Source organism: Pelecanus crispus, chromosome 1 (genome assembly GCF_030463565.1).
Source record: "Pelecanus crispus isolate bPelCri1 chromosome 1, bPelCri1.pri, whole genome shotgun sequence".
Classification (NCBI taxonomy): Eukaryota; Metazoa; Chordata; class Aves; order Pelecaniformes; family Pelecanidae; genus Pelecanus; species Pelecanus crispus.
In genome coordinates this window covers 195,591,719-195,617,075 of record NC_134643.1, presented here as the reverse complement: position 1 = coordinate 195,617,075, position 25,357 = coordinate 195,591,719, and the positions used below count along the sequence as shown (strand labels likewise).

Sequence of the window (25,357 nt, the reverse complement as noted above, 5' to 3'; positions counted from 1 at the left end):
AGAATGGGTACAACAGCAATGCAAGCTGCTCTGGCAGCAAAGCAGCACAATAAAGTAAGCTTTTCCAGCAACAGCTTCTTGCAGCATCCCTGACTGCCTCTTTAAGGGCTGGAGGAGACTGGGACCACCAAGACCCGGTCAGTTATCAGACTTAACGGAGGAGAAGGTCAGGCAGTTCCCAGAGAAGGCTGAGGGAGCTCCACTATGAGGCTAATTCTCATGGCCGCTCTCAGAGCGGAAAAAGCCAGATCTAAACAACAGACTTCTGGATTGCTACGGTTTATTCTGGTCAGGGGAATGACCTTATTTTGCACTACTTTGCAAGTTTTGAGTTAATAAAACAAATTTGAGAGATGGCCCTGAGAAGACTGAAGACTGCTTCTGCCCTATTGCAAAAGGGGCTACAGAATCAAGTAGACGGGGCTACAGAATCAAGTAGACGGGGCTACAGAATCAAGCAGACATAACCTGAGCTACCTCTAATTCAACATAGTACTAGTAGTAGTACTAGAAAAGCGGCAGCAGCAGGGCTTATGGGCAAGTTTTCCCTGCCTATAGTATTTTAATTATGAACTAGGTTTCTCCTATGTGTCAAAGCCAATACATGAGCATTCTACATGCACTACAGCGAGGGCTTAAAGATATGTGGGATCACTACTGCAGTGCCAGGTATTCTAGTATACTCTAAAATCACCACAGAATGACAACGCACACTTCTTCCACTTAACACAGTGAGTTTAAGATTTGATAATAAGCTGTGGTCTTCTTGTGAAAGAAGCATCTTCCAATGACCATTAGCAACTAGTAAAGCCCCTTCTGTGGGGTTTGTGGCAACTTCTACAGAATTTGTGACTGGTCTTTAACCACCTCCAATATTGATAAATTAGTTTTAAATAAAACTCAACACCAAAGCACCAGGTGATACTGAGAACAAAATAAATCTAGTCTGGGGGTTTTTTTTTGTTCAAATGTACTTAAATAGCAGTTACATTTGGATTTTAAAATGTTCAGCTTGGTTGCTCTAACACTGTCTGAAAACAACCACAACCAAATGAGACCTGGCAGCAGGTAACAGCAGATAATAGATCGAGAGCAACCCTGCACAGGACTTTGGGATACTGGTGGACAAGAAACTAGACGTGAGCTGGCAATGCATGCTCGCATCCTAGAAAGCCAATCATATCCTGGGCTGCATCAAAAGAAGCGTGGCCAGCAGGTCAAGGGAGGTGATTCTGCCCATCTACTCTGCTCTGGTGAGACCGCACCTGGAGTACTGCATCCAGCTCTGGAGTCCCCAGCACAAGAAAGCCAGGGACCTGTTGGAGCAAGTGCAGAGGAGGGCCACGAAAATGATCAGAGTGATGGGACACCTCTCCTGCGAAGAATGGTTGTGAGAGTTGGCGTTGTTCAGCCTGGAGAAGAGAAGGCTGTGGGGAGACCTTATTGCGGCCTTTCAGTACTTCAAGGGGGCCTATAGGAAAGACAGAGAAAGACTTTTTAGCAGGACCTGTTGTGACAGGACAAGGGGCAACGGTTTTAAACTAAAAGAGGGTAGGTTTAGATTGGACATAAGAAAAATATTTTATGACGAGGGTGGTGAGACACTGGAACAGGTTGCCCAGAGAGGTGGTAGATACCCCATCAATGGAAGTGTTCAAGGTCAGTTTGGATGGGGCTTTGAGCAACTTGATGTAGTAAAAGATGTCCCTGCCCATGACGGGGTGTTGGACTAGATGATCTTTGAAGGTCCCTTCCAACCCATACCATTCTGTAACAGTTTTATTCACATAATATTCTGGGTAATGGGCAGATTTGCTGTTGCAAAGCTGAAGTTAATCTTAGAATGAACTAAAGTTTGCGTTTCACTGCTGTAGTCTCAGAATTGATGTGATCTTCTTTTCCTCTTGACTTCCTTGAAAACACTTTTCAGAAGTACTTTATTCCTTATTTTAAAGAGAAAAAATGAGGTTAAGATTGCTTAACTCTTATCCCAGAGACTAACCTTAATACTGATACTTCATTTCATTTCAAAGCATGAAGTATTTATGACTCATTCTAATTTACATATATTTTCTTATTTTATTATGAAAATGGCAATTTTCCTTTGCAGAGACATATAGAACATGGTCTCTCTTATTATGTCAAGTAACATTTAATTGCCCTTAGCTGTAACTTGGGACTGTTATAAAATGTGCTCAAGATGAGTCATCTTCATTCATTTATTCTGCAATAGGAAGAATTCATGAATGAGTGATCTGCAGTAATTCACTTCTACAAAGAGAGCCCATTCATACATTTCAAACCTGGTTTTCTGAATCACTGTAATGTAGCTGATTATTTCACTTTAACAGAAGAAATTTTTGGCTTAAGGAAAGTTTCCACAGAAGTCTTGAGTATTTCTAGTATGTGAGAACAGTTTCATAGATTTAAAAGAGCTCTTCTGAAAATAAACATTTTGGTCTAACACATGGATACACAGACAGATACCTTCCTATCTATCTAGCAAGAAAAGCACAGTGTCTTTGGAAAGTAAGAGACTGACAAATGGTTTAAATTTAAATTGCGTCAAGGAGGAGCAGAAATTATCGCTATCAGATAAACCACTAGGCAGCCAAAGAAAATTTTTTATAAAATCAGAAAAATGGCCATTGGCACACAGAAGTGCTCATTTGAAGCTGTATTTAAGTCATTTATGTACAGCAGAAAAGCAACTAAGATCCAAGATTGCTAATACCAAAATATAAAGGACCCATGCTTCTTATTTTACAGAAATATAAATGTAAGGCACCAAGAATAAAATACACAAATTATTTTAAGTCATCAAAACTCCACCAAAATAAAGGAATGGGATTCACCAAGGAGAAAAGGTCCCTTCACCACCACTGCTCTTTTGCCAACCTTAAGAGATTTCAAACCAGGAAATCATCTTAACAGCCTTTTCACTCAATCTTAATTGCCATGGAAGAGGCCCACATTAAGAAGCCACTTCTCACTTATCATGGTTCCAAAACAGTCAAAGCTTTACAGATCATCTGTGAGAGTTATACCAGCAAACAGATGGTAAGTCACTACAGAGACCTGAGTATAAATGCAGCATTTTCTTCAGAAGCTTAGCTCACAGAAAAAGCACGTGTGCTTCTCCATTAATTACAGCTTTAAGTTTACATTACTTCATTGATTCAAGAGCAGCTCTAAAATAGTCACTTTATTCACAGCTCTCCTTTCTCCTGGAGAGACACTGACTCTCCTTTTCAGTTGAGAAGTTTTACCCTATGTATAGAGTATCCAAGTAAGGATAGCTCTCTTCACAAATAAAATAACTGACAAGAGCAGCACAAAGATTGATGGAGCATCTCAATGTTTCCACCAGACAGAGACATGATGCAAGAAAATACGATTAACATTATGGTTAGATTTAGAAACAATCTACATTGACTTCAGCAGACAGCACAGTCTCAAGGTGAACTGACCAGCAATAAAGCACAAGGGAGATTTAGAATTATCCAACATACAGTGACTTACCAAATCACCCAAACTACTGTATCTGGGTATCTGCACTTCTATTGGCGATCTATCCAGAAGTGGCTCGCTACCTCTCAGCTTCCATTCTTTCATTTTAGTACTGTATTTACATAATTTAAATTTAAACATATGTCCATGTAAATTGTCTTGCAAGAACCTGAATTTACATTTTATGGTTTTCATCTTTGGTCAATGTGTAACACTCCAAATTCTTACTATCCTTTGTAATCTCAAATTGTTTCTCTTTTTCCTTGGATATCTTTTAGTAAGACTTTGCTCCAAAGAGACAACATATTTGTTAGCCGCCATTTTGCTAACTATAAATTAGAATACAGACTTAGAAACATACTACTTGAAAATTTTCTGTTCCTTGAAAAAAAAACCAAACCAAACTGTACTATGTTCAATATCGAACTGAAGCCCTTGTTATTTGTAGAATATTGAACATCCCACAAAATCTAAAGTAAATTAAGTTCTCAGAACCAGTTCATTCTAGAAAGCAAACATCAGAAACTAAGAGACATTTGTTTGGTGGTCACCTACCATTCTATCACAAATAAGTAAATGTTGTGAAGTATACATGTAAATTTTACAAGCCTCATTTGAAAGGGATAAGAGAACACTTGTAACAAAGTATTAAGTGCATTTCATGAAAAAAAATCTTTGCTCCTATGCTTTTCCTCCAGGTGGATTCTGAGTGTGATACAAGACAAAAAATATTAATTGCAGTATGTAATATATTTGTTGTACATAATTACAATTTTTCTGTGGGCAATACTGCTGTGGTTTTGCAAAGTAGTATACAGATACACATTTTTAATGTATGTAACACTACCTCTTTTTACATAGTACATCACAGAAAAAGCTGAACATGCCTTCTTTGCAGAGACTTTTAAGTCAATACAGTCAGAAAAGAGTATAAAGATGGGTAAATGTTTACAGGAAAAACTGAGGTTGGAAAAAAGTATTAAGAAATATCATAATGACTAAATTAACCTCCCACTGATTGCATCTCCACTAAATTTCAGCCATCTTTGCTTTCTTCATGGCTTTTTTCAAATAAGCATCTCTGCATGTTTACAAGGTTTCCTCCAAACCATACTCATTATGTATTTCCGCATCTTTAACTTTGATTTGACCTAATAACTGAGTGCATACAGTGAAGAAAAGAACAGGGAACTGACGTGAGCTTGCTTTCTTCAGAGTCAATGCAATAGTCTCCTGTGGCTGTAACCCATTTTGCAGACTCGTCATCCATTTTGTAGCCAAGTCAAGGGCAAACTATGTTTGAGAAGCTGTGGCAGAGCAAAAAGGACCGCCAATACTAAATTGTTTTCTATGGTGCACACCATCTGAAATTGTTCACTTTATACAAATCTACACACAGAAAACAGGAAAGTAGACATTCCTCATTAGTTGCAATACACACAATGAAAAAGGTACAGCATCAATTACTAAGGGAATTTCTTCTGTAAGCCGGACAGACCCAACAAGCTAAAGGGTAGAAAGATCTATCAGCATAACACTCATAAAACACTGAAAGGTCTCAGGAGTGGCAAGAATAGACCAGAAAAGCAACATTCATATGACCATAAGCAACTCAGATTCTGTTCTAAGATTAGTGAATGCACAAATATGAAAAACCTCTATGCCCTCTGTTTTACTACCAACTATAAGCTGTATTTTCATGTCCTGGAAGGGAGAAGGACAAGCAGAATATCTGTGTAACAGGAGGTTTGCAAAAGCTGTGGAACTGATTTGGGATGTGGGTTCCTAGATTGCCAGTGCCACTTTTCAGTAAAGTTGTAAAGACCGTACCTGAGTTTACACTTCGTGAGACCCAGGAATAATTGTCTAAACTGCTCATGCTCACTTTCATATTTAAAGCTTGAAGAAATCAGCAGCTGAATCAAATCACAATAGTGAGCTGCCTACTTGGAAAGCAAGAGGGACCAGGCAAGGATAAAAGCTGTACCATGAAAAGTTAGAACTGTCATCTATAAAGATATGATCTCAATATTTTTGCATTTCATCACACACTTCCCGCTTTCAAGATGATCATGCAAGGGAAGTGTCAATTCATCCCCCACCCCCCTAAGACCATCTGATAAATCAAAATTAAAACAAAAAACGTAATGCATGCCACTCACCTCAGTATTTTGGGCAACAGAAGTAAAATACACTTTATCTGTTCTTTAACTTAAATTGCAAGACAAAAATCACTATGTTCCCCTCAGATATTGCCAAGTAAGTATTACACAGCTATCTTTCAAATAAGCCCTATAGAACTGTGAGCTGCAACACTGATCCATTTGTGGCTCAAAGGAAGCAACAATACTATGCAACCAGCACAAAGTTTTGAAAAATGGTGCTAATGGACATGTAAACTTTAAGAATTGTTGATATAAACTTAATTATAATCCAAGGCCTCCTTTTAATCAGTTACTTTGCACCCAAAGGACCTGCCTATGACACTGGAAACCAGACCTTTCCTCTCACTCTCAGACTGGAAAGAGGGGGGAAAAGAGCTGGAAAATACTTGCTTCAACTTCCCAGAACAGTATCTGTTGAAGCTGGGCCTACATCCAGGAAAAAATAAGATAGACTTCATTGGCTCAGAAGATAACAAACAAAAAAAGTGACCCCATAGCTGAATCTGTGGATATTCTCTTATAGCAGAGTAAAGTGGTATTCTAAACAGCAGCAATATCTGACTACTTATTTCCTGCAGCTGTAGACAGGCTTAACTGGTGGCTATTTTAATTTGGAATAGAAAACAACATCCAAACTGACCATTGTATACGGGGATGCTACGCTTAGATGAATCATTTGTATTCTGAAGCTGCACTTGCTAGAACTCAGAAAGGACACAATTTGGCCCCTAGAGATAATGAAAAACTAGTAGTGGGATAACAGACAGCTACTGTTAGGATGGGCAAACGATGTCCACATGACAGCAAAGAATAAAAAAAATAAACTCAAACCAAATTAACAACTGTAGCTTTTAATTTAATGTCTGTGTAATAAATGAGGTTAAGTCAAAAGTTGCTACCACAGCACTTCCCTGTTTGCTTTGCAAACTGAAAATGCTCCCCCCAAGAAATTTAATTTTATCTAATATAAGAAAAAATACTTTGTATATGATAGTGAAATCTAAATCCAATGATCCTTAGCACCTAATCTTTTAGGTCTTTAAACAGTTCTTGTATTTAAAATAATTTCTGTCAGTCTTTTACTTTCAACACCACAAATTACTTTTTATTTGTCCTGATGCAGACTCAGGAAATATTAAAATAAATTTATCAGCTTTACCTGTAATGTACTGATACTGTCCATCCTCTCTTCTTATTGTAAATGTTTCCCCTGGATTAACTTGCACAAGAATAACCTTAAAAATAAAAGAGTGTTTACAACCATTACACAGGAATACGTTACATAAGTCTGGTACGTTTAAAAAAAAAAAAAAGGAAGTTTTACTGGGGAAAAAAACAACTTTTTTTCTGGTTAGTAAATACATTATTTTTCACTTCACACTGCTTGCTGCCTTCATCCCACAGAGAAAAAAGAGTTAAGAGCAAGAACAAGTACAGATATTTTTAAACAAACATTTTTCAAAGAACCAAGGAGAGAATAACAACTGAGCAAAACAGTACCTGTACAAATTTTATTGTCTCAACTGCTTAGTATAATTAAAAAGCTATTTGTACAGCTTAAAGTATTTCAACAAATTACATTAACTTCAACATTAATCAAACCATTAGATAAAGTTTCAGAAGGAAGCCTAGAATTCCCAGTGTTTGAATTTTCACCATAACCACTTGGCAAACAGTTTTCAACATAAGGGAAATACTGTGTCATTTCCTTCTTTACATGATCCAAGCATGTTTGTACATTCACTGATGATAGAACATTATTAGAAGTCAGGACAAAGTAAGTGCACCAGATGTACAGCATGAAACAATACGTATGGTTTTATTTGTGGAAAGCTGTTTATCCTAATTTTGTAAACCCATGCAATGCAGAATTGATAGCAAAGCACACTTATCAGCCAAAATAAACAGAGGAAGTCTGACATGTACCAAAGCAGAAGCCTGTTACCATTTTAGACTCCTGTATTCTCATTTGAAACCTGCCTTTCTGTGAGAAAAAAGTTTGTCACCATGAAGAATCTAGCTAAAATTATGAACAAAGAAAAAAAAAAAAGGAGAACAGGTGCATTTCATAATTTCCTTTCTGGCCACATATTTCTTCAGTCTCGCTTGCATGTGTCTAAATAGAATGTATGTCCTCCTCCTAGCGTGAATCAGATAGACACAATTCTTTATATACACAACTCTATGGTCAAAAATTTACTCTTGTTAAATTTTGTTAAAATTGCCAGAAGACAATAAAATTGGTCTTGGTTACTGTCCTGGTTTCGGCTGGGATAGAGTTAATTTTCTTCCTAGTAGCAGGCATAGTGCTGCGTTTTGGATTTAGTAGGAGAAGAATGTTGATAACACACTGATGTTTTTAGTTGTTGCTAAGTAGTGCTTATGCTAGTCAAGGACTTTTCAGCTTCCCATGCTCTGCCAGGTGCACAAGAAACTGGGAGGGGGCACAGCCAGGATAGTTGATCCAAACTGACCAAAGGGCTATTCCATACCATATGACTTCATGCTTAGTATAGAAACTGGGGGGGGGGGGGGGGGAGGGGTGGCCAGGGAGCAGTGATCGCTGCTCGGGAACTGTCTGGGTATCGGTCGGCGGGTGGCGAGCAATTGCATTGTGCATCACTTGCTTTGTATATTATTATTATTATTATTATCATTATTATACTGTTACTATTAGCATTACTATTTTACTTTATTTCAATTATTAAACTGTTCTTATCTCAACCCAGGAGTGTTTCTCACTCTTACTCCTCCGATTCTCTCCCCCATCCCATCGGGGTAGGGGGAGTGAGCGAGCGGCTGCGTGGTGCTTAGTTGCTGGCTAGGGCTAAACCACAACAGTTACAAAAAAAACAGAAAACAGGAAACTTGAGTGTTATTCATTTTAGGAATACCAGAGAGACAGGAAAGGGTGAGGAAAAGGCAGAAATCTTATGAATTCCTCCCCCTCTGATAGAGCAACATTACGAATTAATGAAAAGATGGCAAGTTCTAACCTGACATAGCTGCAACTTTGATGAGATATGATGGATATTCACATTTTCAAACTTGGGCCATGTGATTCAATACTGATTTAGCTCAGTTTTGAGCATGCACTTTAAAAATATGACTTTGTTTCATGTGGTACAGTGCTGTTACTGGAGAAAGATGTCTCCAGAAGCTTTAAGCTCTTTGAGAAAAAACAATGAACTATATCACTATTTACATTTTGTCATGCTAATAAATTTTCCAGGTCTTCTAAAGTATGCCTGAATATAAAATTCAGTAAGAGTTAGCATTCATAATATAATCCAAACTTAGAAACAAGAGGATTTTAGACATGAACTTGAAATAAGACTTACAGGTCTTCAGAAAATAATTGTATTGCCAGAGTTTATTGTAAGTGTTTGAAGGTAGCATTTTAACAACTGGCTATCACCTTCAGAACGTGACAAAGGAGAGAAATATGAGTGGATGAGTTCTTACAATTTCTTTTTCAGACTCCCCAAGCAGGCATAACTTTTGGAAGACATATTTCATTGATTTACTTTGCCCTCTCTGCTACAATTCAAAGTTTTAGCTTGTAATTTAGACTGGAATAAAAGTACCTAAAAGGTTTGCAGGAGTACATGAGAACGTCTTTCCATCTCTTATGTGTGGGTTGGATAACCACATTTGTCCAAGTCTTTTGGCTGATTTAATATGCCCTAACTCCTGGGAGGAGCCATTCTGGCTGCAGCTAACATGCCAATCTGTACAATTTTCAGCTCAATATTCTTGGTCTCCATCACATGAACTATGAGAAGCAGAAAAGCTGCAAAGCCCTCAAGTTTTAGGGCAAAGGCTTGTATAATTCCCTTGATTCCTACTTTTAAAGTAACAGGGAATAGGGGATGACTGGTATCCCATTTCTTCTGTGTCAGTGTCCGAGGCTGGTAACCTGGGTAATGATGTTGCCTTGGGAACCTGCTGGTTTTCCTCCTCCAGACCTCTGCTGCAGGACATCCGAACTGGAGGCTCCAGCTAGCAGAGTGGATCTGAGCATGGGAATACACATACTGGCCCAATTGCAGCAAGAGGACCCTGCGCCCCCTGATTTTCTTTTGTAGCCGTTTCTCCCGTGTGAAAATCTTTGTTGTTTACTTCACAGCTAGTCTGAGAAAGCAAAGGCTCAGCACACCATCCATGGTGTAACAACACAGTGAGAAGGGGCACTGTTGAGCAGCGGCTGTGCCATGAGGCAACGCATCCCCTGAGGGAGTCCAGCACCACTCTGAGACTCAGGATGTCATCAGATTTTCACATCTCTGAGGACATCTGACTTCCACTCAAAAGGGTGGGGAGACTCGCCGACTTAATGCAGTTTAATTAGATACTCTGTTCCCAGGAACAGGAAATAGAGCCTTTTTGTCAATGGACTATTAGTCTACTTGATGCCTGGCTGTGTATTTATTTCACTGGCTCCCACTTTCAGCCTTGCTTTTATGTTGTGCATTCACATTTCTATTTTACAGCTGTTCCAAGATAGGCTGTATTTGTTGCCAAGCATGCCAAAAGAGAGTCTAAATGAGGGCTGAAGTAATTTCAGAAGTTTGAAGAACTGCTGGCTTCAAAAGTCTCTGTGTTGGGGTAATGTGTGTCAACATGACCAGCACTGGTTGCTAGACCAGCCTTATCACTGCTGAACCCCAGGGAGCAATCGCTGCTTTGAGAAGGACATTTTTGACACTTACCACCTCAGTAGATGTAATCTGAAGAAAAATTAAAGCTATGCACAGAGAGAGAGACTGATACCTTTTTGGTCAAAAGAGATATTACCAAAGACAGACATTTCACTCACAGGGATTCCCTCTTACCTAATAAAAGTCTGCTGCACATAACAAAAGATGCAAGAAAATTTCTCTAAAGGAAAAGGTAACATGGGTCTTTCACAGCATCACGTGTTAGGCAAATAAAATCTACAGGTTGCTTAGTATTTACAGCTCTTTCATCTCATTCTAGGTGGCTTTGTGCAGGCTTGCACACCTCATTGTCCAACACACTACTTCATGAACCCTGACATCAACACTTACGAAAACCAAGGCCCTCATCTTTCACAGTGAATATTCTAGACCTCAGCCTCCTTCCTCTTCTGGGCAAAACATTCACGTTGGCTGGAACTAAGTGAAAAGCTTTGGAAAAATCTGATGGTTCGGCCTCTCTTCCCATGCCTCAATCTTTTTGTGACAAATCCTGTTGCTTTACTCACAGCGTCTAAAGCTCTGCTATCCAAAGGCTAACATACATTATTCATTCCAGATTTCCACTTGCCTGCTCCTCTAAGATCATTATGATAATCTGAAAAAACTCATTTGTGATGTGTCAGTCTCAGTGGGAGGCATGTTTAAACACAGCCACTTTTCAAATGCCATTTCTCTGTCTAAACCAACAAAACACTAATTAAGGACTTTACAACCTTAACAAAATAATGTAAACTTAAGTCACTGAGGCCTTGATACAGGCTCTAGAATCCTACAAGCACTTCTAAAGCATAACCAACTATAATATAACCTAATAAAATTTAAAAGTGTAATTTCTCAGTGCTAACACAACTCTGACTCAACATATTTTTGTCTCCAGTTCAAAAAATGTTAAGGCATTGCTATTAAGAAATGGGAGTATTGGGTCAACAACTAGTTTTGTGTAATTTCCACTGGGACTATAAATTGTTTCCTTTAAACAGTTATTTAATGATGACCCACGTGACCTCGATACAGTTCCTGATGAAAAACAGTACAGAATCTCTTTCCAGAGAATAGCATACAAGTTGACAATATGAGACTACAGCTATACAGTTATCCTAAAAACAGTTCTTGCATAAATAAAACAAAATTACGAGCCCGTATGACTGAAATTGAAATACCCAAAACACAGTTGCCAAAGACTGTCAGAGTTTTAACAGTGACATTTCATACTTTTCAATGGTACTTAATTTATTCTACAAAAGATATTTTGGAAGATAAACCCAGCTCAAATGAACAACACACTAAGCTTTGTAGTAGTTTAATTAAATAGGTATGGATTATAGAGGTTTCTTCTTAGCACAGTATTAAAAGCAAAATCTATCCTAAAAACATAGAAAGGCATTGCAAAAGGGAACAGTATTCATTAAATCCCCTTCTTAGAATGGAATACTTGACTTTTTCCTGATTTTAAAACATTTACTTCACTGCCTATCCACTGTCAGTTTAAGATACATAGCCCGGATGGGCAAAGACCAGCTTCCTAACAAAATTGAATCATGCCACATATTAGAAAGCTCAATAGGTTTTTCCTGAAATTGCTGTTTAAACTCAGGCAGCTGCTCAAGCCAAATAAGAACATAAGAAATGTCCTCATGGTCCGGGTCAGCAGTCCAGGTCAGCAGTCCATCTAGCCCAGTACTTTGTCTCTAACATATCAATCCGAGATGCTATTTAGGGAGAGCAAGTGAGCCAGGCCACTTTCTGCAGTCCATCTCTGTCATTGGCCATGAGTTTGCCTAAACTCTTTGGGTTTGCTTATGCTTTGAATTGCCTCCACAGCCTCCTACAGCAGCAAGTTCCTGAAGTTCACCTTTTAGCCATTTTAAAACCATCTTCTACTAGTTAAATGCCCCTAGTTCCTGTGCTATGGGGTTTGCTGAACAACAGTTCTGAGTAAATTTCATCCACCTCCTTTGTTATTTTTTAAGCCTTAGCAATTTCCCCCTCCCTGTCCCCAGTCTCTGCAAACTGAGGAGTCCTAATGTTTCAAATCTCTCCTAGGAGAACTGCTTCATCTTCTTGACCACATCAGGTGTATCTAAAACCACATCTGTATAAACAAAGTAAGCAGTCCTCGGGAACATCACCTGGGATGATGAACACTGTTATAGTAGTCCTGAGCAAAACATGGGCCAATGCCAACGGGCGGTCTTCTTACAGACAATACTGGAAACGATTCTGAAGACCACTCTTAGCAGGCAGTCTGCACATAGACACTCTTTCTGGAGGAAAAGATGGTTTCCTAGAACACACTTGTTCCGTGACACTTAGCCCCAGTCTCTGGGAACATGCTTGAACACAGTTAAATTACTAATATATAAATACTGCCCAACAGCAGCCTGAAGAAGCATTACAATGTTTTGCCTTTTTAACGGACTAGTTAAGGGACACCCTCTTAATTAGCTTTGAAAACCTATTCTTCACCTTAATCATAATTTGAGCTGGTCTTCTATGATAAATACACTCTTACAATATAACAATTCCATATAAGACTACGTTATACTATTTCTCTCCTCAAAGAATTCCAAATTAAAATATAATTTTATTGTAGCTCAAGTAGCATTATCACGTCCTACAGAGATACGCAACATTGACTTGGACATACTATCAACAGATGGAATGATAATTTAACAATAATTTCATCTGAACATCTCGTATACGATTTCACTTTACTACATCAGTGTGAGTAGGATGAGAAAGTATTTTGATTTTGCATCTAAAGAATCAAAGGCAGTACAAATGTGCAAAGAGGAGACTGCTCAATGTTTCTTATTTCACTATCTGCAAGAGAAACTACAGGATGTTTCTGCAGACTGAACCAGGAAAGGAGTTGGATGTTTTTTCAAGACTATCTTCTTTCTAACGCTGAAGAAATGAATTTGATAAGAATAGCTGGAGTCAGAAAAAGAACTGGAAGACTAAGAATACAAAAAACAAAAGGTGGAAGGGAGATCTGTGCAAGACAGAGCTGCAGCCACCTTGACTCAGAGGGCTGCTCCAAAAAAAGGAAAGCTTAAGGCCAAATGTTAACACTCATCTCCAGAAAGGTCTAGAAGTAACTTTTATCAGCATGAAGCAGAGGCTGCAGAAGCCAAAATAAGATTCTTAGAGGTATTTTGTTCCACCAATATGGTCACAGCAATGTCTTTAAAGGCAGAATGGCAACAATACAAAACATAGCTGATTTATATCTTACTAATCCTTGTCTTTATGGATACAGAATACTTTCTTAGGCAGCCTAACAATTTGCTTGTGCCAGACAAATATGCAGGTTAAAGTATTTCTTCACTGGAGCACAGTGAAGGACAGAATGGAATTTAAAATACAGAGCTAGCTAATCCTGCTTTGAATATGTTCTTTTGCACACTAATAAAGGCAAAAAAGCCTATTAACTCCACTGAAATAACAATTACAAATGACCCCTCACATTCTGTCAGTAAGATCCACACTTCTACAAGCATCTCTACTTCCACTTCTATCCTACTAACAGAAGTAGTGATGTATTAGCAGATTGCCAGATTTCAAGATAATTTCAGCTAGCTGATGGGAAAGAAAGGCAGCATCAGACTTGTAGCATCACAAATGTGTATTTACATTACAACATGCAGGGAAAAGTTTTCCCAATGCTCTCAGTCACAAAAAAGATAAGCAATAAATAGGCTTGCACAATTAATGACTGTTCTCCATCAGGTGGTTAGTAAGCAAGACTGAAATAAAACCTATGGACATTACTGTGAAGTACCAATACCAAAATTGGATTCATCTTGATAAGGGCCCTAGATGAGGTGAAAGCCTGGCAGAGCAGGAAAACAAAAAAGCTTAGGACTAATCCACAAGCATGTTACTTCACTGTTTTAAGGCAACATCTTTCCACAGCAGAAACTGTAAATACAATTAGAACCCCGAACTATTTCTGTCCCTGGGGGGGGGGGGGGGGGCAGGGGGGGCGGGACGGGACAGACGTGAGGCAGAGGGAAGCCAGTAAGTAAAACCTGAAATAAGTCAATGAGCTCTAAAAACTAATTTAATAAAGCATCTCTCAGCAAAGATCCAGGCTCCCTCCCCAAATACACACACACGTGGACAACACAGCCAGCCAAAAAACAGTGTCTCAAAAATGCAGTTATTTGATAGAATTTGGCAAAATATGCAGTGGACCTATAAGGCAAAAGAGATTTTAATTGAGAAAACTACATATGCAAAATATTATTGCTAATATATCATACAGAGATAAGATTTTTTAATTTATTGTTTAGCTTCTAGAAGTTTAAGTTTAGTCTGAAGTGAAAAAACCACACCCAAACAACAAATGATTGTGTCTAGACATATATTAGATGATCTTTCACACAGGCACAAAACAAAACAAATCCAAAATTAAGACATTTGCTAACCTTCTCCTCCACCCTGCTCCATAAAGGTATGAAGACCTACCTAATTTGGGGAAATTTTTGCAGATCAGATTTGAATAAGGTTTATAGAAGAGAGTTTAGCTTATCCTCACCACATAAGGATGATCTAAGTATTATACTTTTTAAAGCCACAGTTCAAATAATACCTGTATTTCTAAAAGGACAGGACTGAATGAAATACAGTTTCTAACTCTCATAAACCAGCACAAACATCAAGGGATTCAATTCAGATACAGTAAAATTTTGTTTAGAAGTTTGGTATTCTCAGCCAGCCAGATTTTCAAATCTTTTGTAGTAGGTAACAAATTGTGTTGCCCAAATAAAGGCTTTTATACCTAAAAGCTTCTCTGTCTGTAGAAAAACTTATTAGCTACTGAATATACAACATAATTTAGAAATATTTAGCTTTCCTAATACCTATGGGTTTATTTCTAACCAGCAAAGTCTTAGCTGAAAGATTGAAACTATCGTTTTAGTTACTGGGATACAAGAGAAATATTTGTATTTTTGTATTTGGATTAAAGAAAAATCTATAGACATCAAGCTCTTTGTCTCTCCAAAATATCTTGGCTCTCAAACACATCCTTCAGTATCAAGGACTATCAGCCTTCTGAAGGGGAAAAGAAAAAGGTTAAGTTTTTTAATCCTGACTGAGGGTAAAGAAACCAAAATACACTATATACTTTGTGTCATGTGTGAAGTTGTGGGATAAGCCCATCTGAGAACTACGCTCTGCTCTCACCACAGGCTAGCACTGTCTACTGCCACAAAGGCGACAAAACCAAAGGAACCAGATTGAATTTCAGTGTAAAGGGATATTTGGAATCCTTCCCTCTCCCCAGCCACCCCCCACCTACCACTGAAGGGGAGGGGAACCAAATGAGTTACTCGATACCTTCCTCTAAAAGAAGTTAGTTACCCTTTGTGAATTTACATATTTTCCTAGAATGAGTGAAATCTGGGACAGATTTTCCAACCGAGTTAAAAGCCTCTAAATATATGTAACAAGAATGCTAATAGATCTACCACTAAATATATCATAGCAAAAAAAAAAAGTAATCCTTTAGCAGCAAAGCCAATTCATAGCCTGACATACATATTAAAATACTGAAAAATGTGGGGACATAAGACGACAAGAAAAAGGGGCGGGGGGGAGCTAGGATATGTTAGACTGATTTTATCCATTGCTAAAATCACATATAATATGAAGAAATAAGAGTATGTTGTATTACAGCTGTGGTTAAAGCATACTTAAATGAAATAACGTAGTAAGACACTGTTCTGTAAAACAAGACAGGCTACAAACTGGAGCAAAATAGTACTATTGAAAAGCAGAGTTCTGTTTTTCTCTCATTCTGGAGTGGTTTTGGGGATATGTGGGGTTTTGGGGTTGTAGGGTGTTTTGGTTTTTTTCCTCCAAACAAACTTCCTAGAAACCAAGACGGGAAAGTGTTCCAAAACATTTCCCTGGACCTCTGAGACCTTGAAGAGAATCAAATCACAATCCATTTCTATCCTAGCAGAAGCAATGTTCTTTTCTAAGCTGTTTTACTAGGAAAGAGACAAGAGCTTCATGGTTGGGGTTGGTTCTTTTGGTTTTGTTTCTTATAGTCTGAAAATATCTATATTTAGCATTAAATGATTCTAGGTGCTGAGTCAGTAGCAAATGATTGTCAGAAAAAAAAAAATCACAAATAATGGAAAGACTTTACCAAAATCATATTTCTAAATGCACTAGTAATAGACATCAACGTAAAAATAGACAGCAGTGGTTTGTCTAAAAATACTGCAACTGAAAAATACTGCTCAGCAGTACTGATAAGAAGTATTTTTAGCCAAAAAGACAAAGGTAAATTCATTTTTGAACATTTTACAAATGTAGGAAAACACTGTAGCTAATGCTTTTGGTCATCGTGACTTCAAAAATTTTTAAAACACTCAGCTAAACCTGTTAAGAGGGGGGTACAGCCAAGCCCTTCATAAGATGTATACTGTATCTTTAACAGTCTGTCTGCAACAAGACTAGAAAAGGGTGTATTTCTAGAAAAGCGTGAATATAATACAACACAACTTCCAGGCAGAGCCACATTTATGCTCTGTCATTAGGGCACATATTCAGAACAATTACATTTTTCTCCACTAATAGCTGCAATCAAGATGTTAATTAGTGACATGCTTTATCTCGCAACCCATTTCAAAAGCCTTAGCACTTTGACTTACTGTTGCTCGCATCCTTTATTTCTCTCATTCAACTGGTGCTACCACAGTGACAAAGGATGAAGGAAGATTCAACAGTCACCACTCCAGCTGCTCCAATCTGTTCCATTCACTTAATACTGAGGTAATCTTCGGTGATGTGTTGAGCACTGCCTCCCCCTTCTTTTAACAGGGCACCTTAACCTAAACGCCACTCCGGAGTATCTCCCTTTCCCTTCCTCTATAGCTGTGCAGCCACAAAGCATGTGGAGGCAGGATGTGAAAGGTAGGATCAATTAACAATATAGTCAGCAATACCTACCTCAAGCCTTCCTTCCTATCAAATTAGCCAACGTACAGTGAGCTTCCTGCTGTACACGAATGTATCATGTCACCATAGCAACTAAATCAACAAATAGCTGCTGCAGCATCTGCTTCTGGATCATCTAATGTCAGTCAACAGAAGGTTCGGGTTTAAGAAAACAAAGCTTCCAAATATATGCCATTTTATAACTGCATTTTTAATTTAGCCTCTTGATGCCCGGATAGGATACACTAGCTCGGAATGAAACAACTTCTGACTTGAATCTGTGATGCAGCTCATGACTTCAGTTTGCAAATAATCCAGAAAGGAGGGAGGAAAAAAAACCCCAACCCACTTTATAAGAGAATAAAAAGATACAGCAAAGAAATAATCAACTGGATTCTACTGCACTTTTACTTAAATGCCATGTTACTCTACACTGTGCATTTATTAGATACATTAAGAGGCATGAAAAGAAAGGAGCGTGTTTCCCAATTTCGCTTTATAATTTACATACAGGTCTGCCCTAAATAATACTATAACCAGAAATACCTTTTTATTAGATATTAATATTTAAGACATTTCAGATGGCTGACAAAGATGGTTTCCCTCTATCAGTCTCCACTAAAGAGCTGAACTGAAAACACCCAATATTAGTTTCTGGCAATCTCACATCTGAGATCTTTAATCCCAACAGTAGCAGGGGCCCACTGGCACACCCTCACCTGCGGAAAGACAGCTACATACAGCAAAACATGCATCCCTCCCTTCTTGTGAGAAATTACTTTAAATACCACATATGCACTACTCTGGTTTAAGTTCTAACCCATAAACAGACAAGACACATGAAACTGCTTTGTAACAACTCGGTATCTGGAATGCAACAATATGAGATTACTGATTACATGTTGCCTGAGGTATAAAAAAAATTTAAAAAATTACTTCGACAGTAATGTCTTCAAAGGTAATAAGCAAGTGTACACACACACACACACTTTTATGCAAAAGGACTCAAACCTACAGCCTACTTAAAAAAAAAAGTAACTTTCCACTATTTTAACTTCAAGTCACACTCCTAATGTTTGATCAGCATGAAATTCTTTACCAACTAAAAGCTTTCTAGGCTCAAGGCATCAGTTATACAAATGCAGTGTAATTTTATTATTGAAAACATCTACTTTTTAGTTTTCAAAGTGGCTGTTTTTCCATCTATGTACAGTCTTCTGTTACAAGGAAAATCATTACATCTAGGTTGGCTCCACAGAGTGTGGTCCAGCAAACAGGGAAAACTGGACACAGACTCCAGATGTTAACTCTGCTGTGGCTCTGACACTGACTTACTGTGATTTGTGGGTTTGCCACCTCACCTATACCAGAGTTTCCCTGTTTGTAGGACTAGTACAACAGTATTTGTATGTCCCTACTACTGATCAAAGAACACTGCAAGACTTGAGTGTTGTTATTCATTAGCAGCACAGGAATTGCCAGATGGAATCACATCTGGGGTCCAGCTAAGGTGATGTCAGTTATAAACGCAGCACAAGTCATTTTTCCATTGATTGTGCGTTCAAAATCTGCTGTTCATATCGTAACGATGCTAATGAGGCTACGAACTACTCTTTTCCACAATCAAACCCACTAACATTTAGAAAAAGGATTAAATGGAAAAATGCAAGAGATCTGTGTAACAGGTATTACAGACAGCATAAGATTATTAAATAGGAACAGCTGATACATCAGTAATAAAAGCTTAATTCAAAGTGTCTTAAGCCTTTGGCGATTTTAAACAATTTAAGAATTTCATGCTTGTGAAGAACGTCACTTCCAACTAGTTCTTTCATAAAGTCATCTTTCATAAGATTTTTCTATCTCCATTTTCTTTTAGACTTCCTAAAGACTTTCTCCCTCTCCACTTAAGCTGGCTAGTAACCAATAATGGGTTCTGAAAACTTTAGGTTGAACTCTCTACTATATCACACCAGTCTGTTGTGACAGACTAAGGACACAGCATTTCTGTGGTATCTATAAGGAAAAGCAATGTTAGAATTTTCTTTTTTACCTTAAATTCTCTTCTGTTTTTAGTATGAATGACAGAAGAAAACAGGCTTCTTACCCTTATAAATGTGTCCTATAGACATTGAACGTTGTCCAAGTAACATGATGCAATGCTCTTAACACTAAAGTTCTAAAATATTCTGTTTTCCACCAAATTTGAGTAAATTCCAATGTATAGGTTTCCCACAACTACACAACTCTCTACCATAGCATCTGCTAATACTGACTGATAATCTAGAGGGAGCTAACTGCTCCATATATGGAGATTAACACTTTCCTAATGAAGAACAGAAAAGATCTGGGTACTAAAGGCTATTAAGTCTTGGTTTTCAGGACTAGAATCATAGAATAGAATCATAGAATCGTTTAGGTTGGAAAAGACCTTTAAGATCATCCAGTCCAACCATTAACCTAGCACTGACAAATCCACCATTAAGCCATGTCCCTAAGCACCACATCTACATGTCTTTTAAATACTTCCAGGGATGGGGACTCAACCACTTCCCTGGGAAGCCTGTTCCAGTGCTTGACAACCCTTTCTGTGAAGAAATGTTTCCTAATAGCCAATCTAAACCTCCCCTGGCACAACCTGAGGCCATTTCCTCTTGTCCTATCGCTAACTACATGGGAGAAGAGACCAACACCCACCTCACTACAGCCTCCTCTCAGGTAGTTGTAGAGAGCAATAAGGTCTCCCCTCAGCCGCTCCTCATAAGGCCTGTGCTCCAGACCCTTCACCAGCTTCGTTGCCCTTCTCTGAACACGCTCCAGCACCTCAATGTCTTTCTTGTACTGAGGGGCCCAAAACTGGACACAATACTTGAGGTGTGGCCTCACCAGTGCCGAGTACAGGGGGACAATCACTTCCCTGGCTCCTGCTGGCCACACTATTCCTGATACAAGCTGGGATGCTGTTGGCCTTCTTGACCACCTGGGCACACTGCTGGCTCATGTTCAGCCGGCTGTCGACCAACACCCCCAGGTCCTTTTCTGCCAGGCAGCTTTCCAGCCACTCTTCCCCAAGCCTGTAGCATTGCATGGAGTTGTTGTGACTGAAGTGCAGGACCCGGCACTTGGCCTTGTTGAACCTCATACAACTGGCCTTGGCCCATCGATCCAGCCTGTCCAGGTCCCCCTGTACAGCCTTCCTACCCTCAGGCAGATCAACACTCCTGCCCAACTTGGTGTTGTTTGCAACTTGGTGTCAACTAGGGAAGAAAGCCATAAAATCCATCCAGAATTAAGTAAATGTCACATAATATGTTGCAGTAACAATTTGTATGTTTGGGATTTAAAAAAACCCAAACACACACAATCCAAACTATTTCAGCTTGGACAGGCAGTAGCAGCACTTCATGAAGAAAGTGAGAGAAAGCAGCCATCTTTTCAGTGACATGCTCCTAAGGCCTAAGTATATTTTCAGAGGAGAGAGCAAGCAACTCTCTCTCATTTTTCTAAAAGGCAGCTGACAGATAGTAAAATCAAACGTTTCATCTTCAACCACTGCTACAAGATACTGTCAGTACCACTGAATGCACTAAGACAACAGAATATCCCTAGAAGCAACTGGAAACAGGGAGGTTGGAAAGAGAACTAGACTGTTCAGTGGCACTGACATTCAAGAAGCTATAGATTTCAATAAGCTTTCACTGCTTTTTGTAGAAAGGCAGGTTGGAAAGATCTGAGAATTGGTGATTTTTTTTTTATTCTAGCAGATAAATTGCTTTTATTTATGAAAAGGTTTTTTAAAATTCTTATTGTACTCATATGTCTCCCCCCCTTCTCTTCATGTGAAAGATCAGCACAAAGCTGATCACCGGGGGGTCGGGAAAAGGTTTGGAGCCTGGTTTGGTAAAAATATAAAGTTTTCTGAGAAGAACCAGTAAAAGACAAACATTAAAATCTGCATCTAATGTCACTGATAAACATTCACAAGTTGTTAGTGTCCACATATAACAGTGTTAATCAATGTATGTTCCATAAGTGTGTCTGTCTCATTCTTTATTATTGAAAAATACTTACGTTTTTGATCTACTTGTTTCTGCTTTGTCTCTTCTCTTTTGCATTCTCAGTTCTCACAGCTTGGCTAAGTAAAGTTTTGTTTGTCTCATTTACAGCAAACCCAATCTGTTTCATTTCCATTGACACAGTCTGTGGTTAGCAGTGCACAGAAAATTTGCTACTTACTATTATATCTTTAAATCAGTAAAAGTATAAAAATAAGGGTAACAGAAGTGTTTCAAAGAACCTGAATAATGCAAGAGACAAATATTTGTGCTTCAAAGTTTTAAGCTAATGCTTGTTTATAGGGAATTCAAGGAAGCAGTGTTAGGGGCAGTCACTGAACTCTGGAACTTTCTGAGGAATCTGGTCCTGGCCAGTGGTTAGACACATCAACCTCTATAAATAAAAACTGGAATACTTCAACCAGATTATTCTCATCTCATGAAGTCCACTTGTTATCTGAAGGCCACAGGACTTCAGCTTTACAGTGCTAAGCAAAAATGGATGAGAGACAGAACTCTTACTGCACAGCAAAGCGGTAACAAGGGCTAAACTTTCAGCTAATACTTTGCAGGGGATAGTCCCCTCAGTAGGCACCTTCCCTGATCAATCTGCATATTTGCAACAGTCCAAAACAGAATCCGGGAGTAAACTTTCATTTAAGTTGTATCTAGATGCACTGAAAGGTAGAAGACTGCCAATTTCATTTTGGAAAACTAAGTAATTTAACAAAGATTGTCTGAAGTGAAAATTACAATTAAAAAAACCCAAGTTGGTTAAAATGCTACTAATGTTGAGACAATAAAAACCTCATTTCTAAAAAAAAACCCCAAAACCCAAGAAGTGCTGTAAAGTGGTACATGTGGCATTGTTCAAAGCAAGCCAGGCACTTTGAAGATTTTTTTTTTTTAATCTGATTCACAACAGTTTTTTTAGATATTGTATTTAAAATACATAAATAAATAAAATCTTCTCTTTCTATAATAATCCTGTCTTCTTCACAACACTTGTGGAATCAAAACACCCTTGCAATTATTTAAATTGAGCATCAAAACTGAAGACACTTTTCAGCTGTACTTCAACTGTACGTACTTTGCAATTCTTGTGCTTTGACTGCAAGCCATACCAGCAGTTGCCAATACTTGATGTCAAATAGGTATTATTTGGTGTTTCCCTATGCGAAAAAAACACTTCCAAAGACTGCCTACTTCCAGTTTCTCCGAATCTGTTGTGAAGATCTTAATGCTGAGAAGAGGGAAAGAATTAGTTTGCTGGTTAGCACAAATTTGAAACAAGCTGAACAGCTGTGCCATTCTTAGAGAGTTTTGCTAGTATTTTGCTTCCATATAATACCTAGTGATAAATAATAAAAAAATGAATCTTACAAACATTATGAAAGCTAGCCAAGATGAACAAAGTGAGGTGGACAGCTAACAGATTTGCTAATGATGATGCAAGTCAATGGCACTTTATTTACAAGAATTTCTTTGTTCAGTAATATCTGGACACATCTGCAAGTGTGTATCAACCAGTTAGGCATTGGCCAAGAAACAATACCCAACATTAGAAAGCAGTCGTGATCAACCTTTGGCCTAACAGGTGAATACATTATTTCAGAAAGGTCTTAAAGCTACAGTTGATTCTCCCTCTGTAGGCTGAGGCAGAGCCCTTTCGGCCCTTGTTCTGACTTCCTTCACCCTTCTGAAGTACAAGAGGACCCAGCAAGCAGGATAGACACTATTTCTCTCCCCTACAACCAGTAAGTGCCATGAACAGGAGGTTACTGATGGAGATCTTCACCAAGCATGCAGCAGGTGAGCTCCCTCTGGCTGTTCAGTATTCTGTAATTTATACAGTTGAGTCAAGGGCTGAAGTGATAGGTGGGAGAAAAAGGTACCACCTTCTCATTTTTTAAAGACCTCTGCTGAACAACAACTCAAATCAAAATTTGTAATAAATATCTTTTAAAAACAATCCCCTTCCTGCAATGCAGTGGTAACAAGAGAAAAATATAAATAAGCAAGCTAAAACTGAATTTGGACAGTCAGTTTCTGAAGAGTTTAGAAGATTTAAGAAACACATAAGCTGTTGGTTTAGGAAGTATATGGACTAGAAGAGAATTTTATATTTCCCAACATTGCTTCTGACAGCTCAGATTCCTGTTTGGTGATACAGCAAGTTAAAAGCCCATAATATTTAAGACTGATGGATGTGTCTTTTAACATTTCTACCTTAAATAGAGCACAAAAGGAAGTGCCAAAGGAAGAACTGTATTCTCTAGTTATTCAAAACAGCATTTCATTAAAAAAATTAGAATGCTAGGAGTTTCAATAGCTCTTCTAAAGTAGTCTTTTTCCCCCGATAAACTTCCCTATACACCCAGCCTTGCGCAAATCTGGGTATCACTGTATATCAAAACACTGTGTGACAACACAAACCTGAGCAGGAAGAGAAATCAAAGGCTATATCCTCAATTTGATCAGGCTGGGAAGGCTCAATCAGTACTGGACCAAGCACTTGGTGGGAGAAATCTCTACAACCCCAATCCTTTCCCATATATTTCCTCCTCTACTTCCAAAAAGAAAGGGAGAAAAATTAGAGCCAAGGGCCATTTTTGCTATAGCCTGTAAACCTGTGTCTATCTCTTCCTGGAGAATATCATTCTGGCCATTTATACACTATAAAGTGTATAATTCTGTAATACACAGAGGGTTAGATGGACTTTGCCCAGTTATAAATAAACAAACATCTCAATCACCAGGGAACAAAAACCAGGCTTCAGCTAGCAGGGGATGTACTTCAGACTACTTGTTTGCAAAGTGTGTAATTCTCACATACTTTAAGAGTAGAGTTTCTGTAACTGAAAATATGACTTTGCAAAGCAGTTACATTTTTGTCACAACTTACAGAGATATTACGATAGCTGTCTTCTGAGAAAAACAGTAAGGGTGACTTTGTAGGTCTTGGACTCTGGCATTCAGATCCTGGCTTACTCAGCATTAAGCATCCCACGGCACAGAGAAGGGGAGAGAAGGGGACCAAGGAACATGCCTCAGTCCAGGATACTACTTGGACATAACTGTACCCTTCCAAACCTTACTGACAGACTAGCATGCAGATTCAGGGACTGGGCCCACTTGCAACAGACTGCAGAGAGGAACTGGGCTACCTTACTTAATGCTTACAGCTCCAGGCAACCTGCACCTCCTCACCTCATAAAAAAAAGAAACTGTACAGATCTTTAGTCACCTTCCTAAAATATGAAAGACATCATCTTCTGGACATGCTTATTTCTCCCCATTGACTATATTAGCAACCTACAGGGACTAACTGACTTTAAATCTGATTTTCACATGTCATCCAATTCTTCCAAATGTCAGTTTCTGAAGAGATTAATTCAACTGGGGAAATCTTGCCTCAAGTGTCTTGGGAGGAATCTACTGTATCAGAGACCAAAATTAATCTAGGATTCACATCACACAAATGTAAACAGACATTTTGAGAGAAATAGGAGGATTACTCAGAGTAAGTTTTATGAGGATACTTAATTCCATGAATTTTCATACTAAATACAAGTAGGAAAGGCTATGAACTACACAGCCTTCACTCTTGTTTCTACATTTATTTTCAGACAGCAAATATTAATATTTTTGGATGCTAGTATATGTTGTGCAATAAATCTGATGCTGCTTTCTGCTAACCAAAAGCAGCCTAGTATTCATACATAACTATAGACCAAAAAATTTTGAATCCTCACTTTCTGCTGAGGATGATGACTGCTTCTAGGAAATTTAAAGCAAGTTTTCAATGCATCTGCAATCAAGGAGACAGTTTAAATACATTAGAGAAAATTCTGATCTCAAAGGCAAAAAAAAAAAAAAAAACAAACCACCATTACACTTAGCTAAGACAAAATTTCACTCTTCCTGACCAAAAAACATGATTAACTCA

General features: G+C 38.4%; 1 protein-coding gene across 4 annotated transcripts in view; it reads right to left on the bottom strand.

The window, feature by feature from the left end:
• The window catches only part of FNDC3A (fibronectin type III domain containing 3A), a 130,167-nt gene that overhangs the window by 80,045 nt on the left and 24,765 nt on the right, over positions 1 to 25,357 (bottom strand). For all 4 annotated transcript variants that reach the window (XM_075727820.1, XM_075727818.1, XM_075727822.1 and 1 more), the window contains exon 3: positions 6,835 to 6,910. In XM_075727820.1, the coding sequence (XP_075583935.1) occupies positions 6,835 to 6,910 (76 nt within the window). The remainder of the gene's footprint in view (positions 1 to 6,834; positions 6,911 to 25,357) is intronic.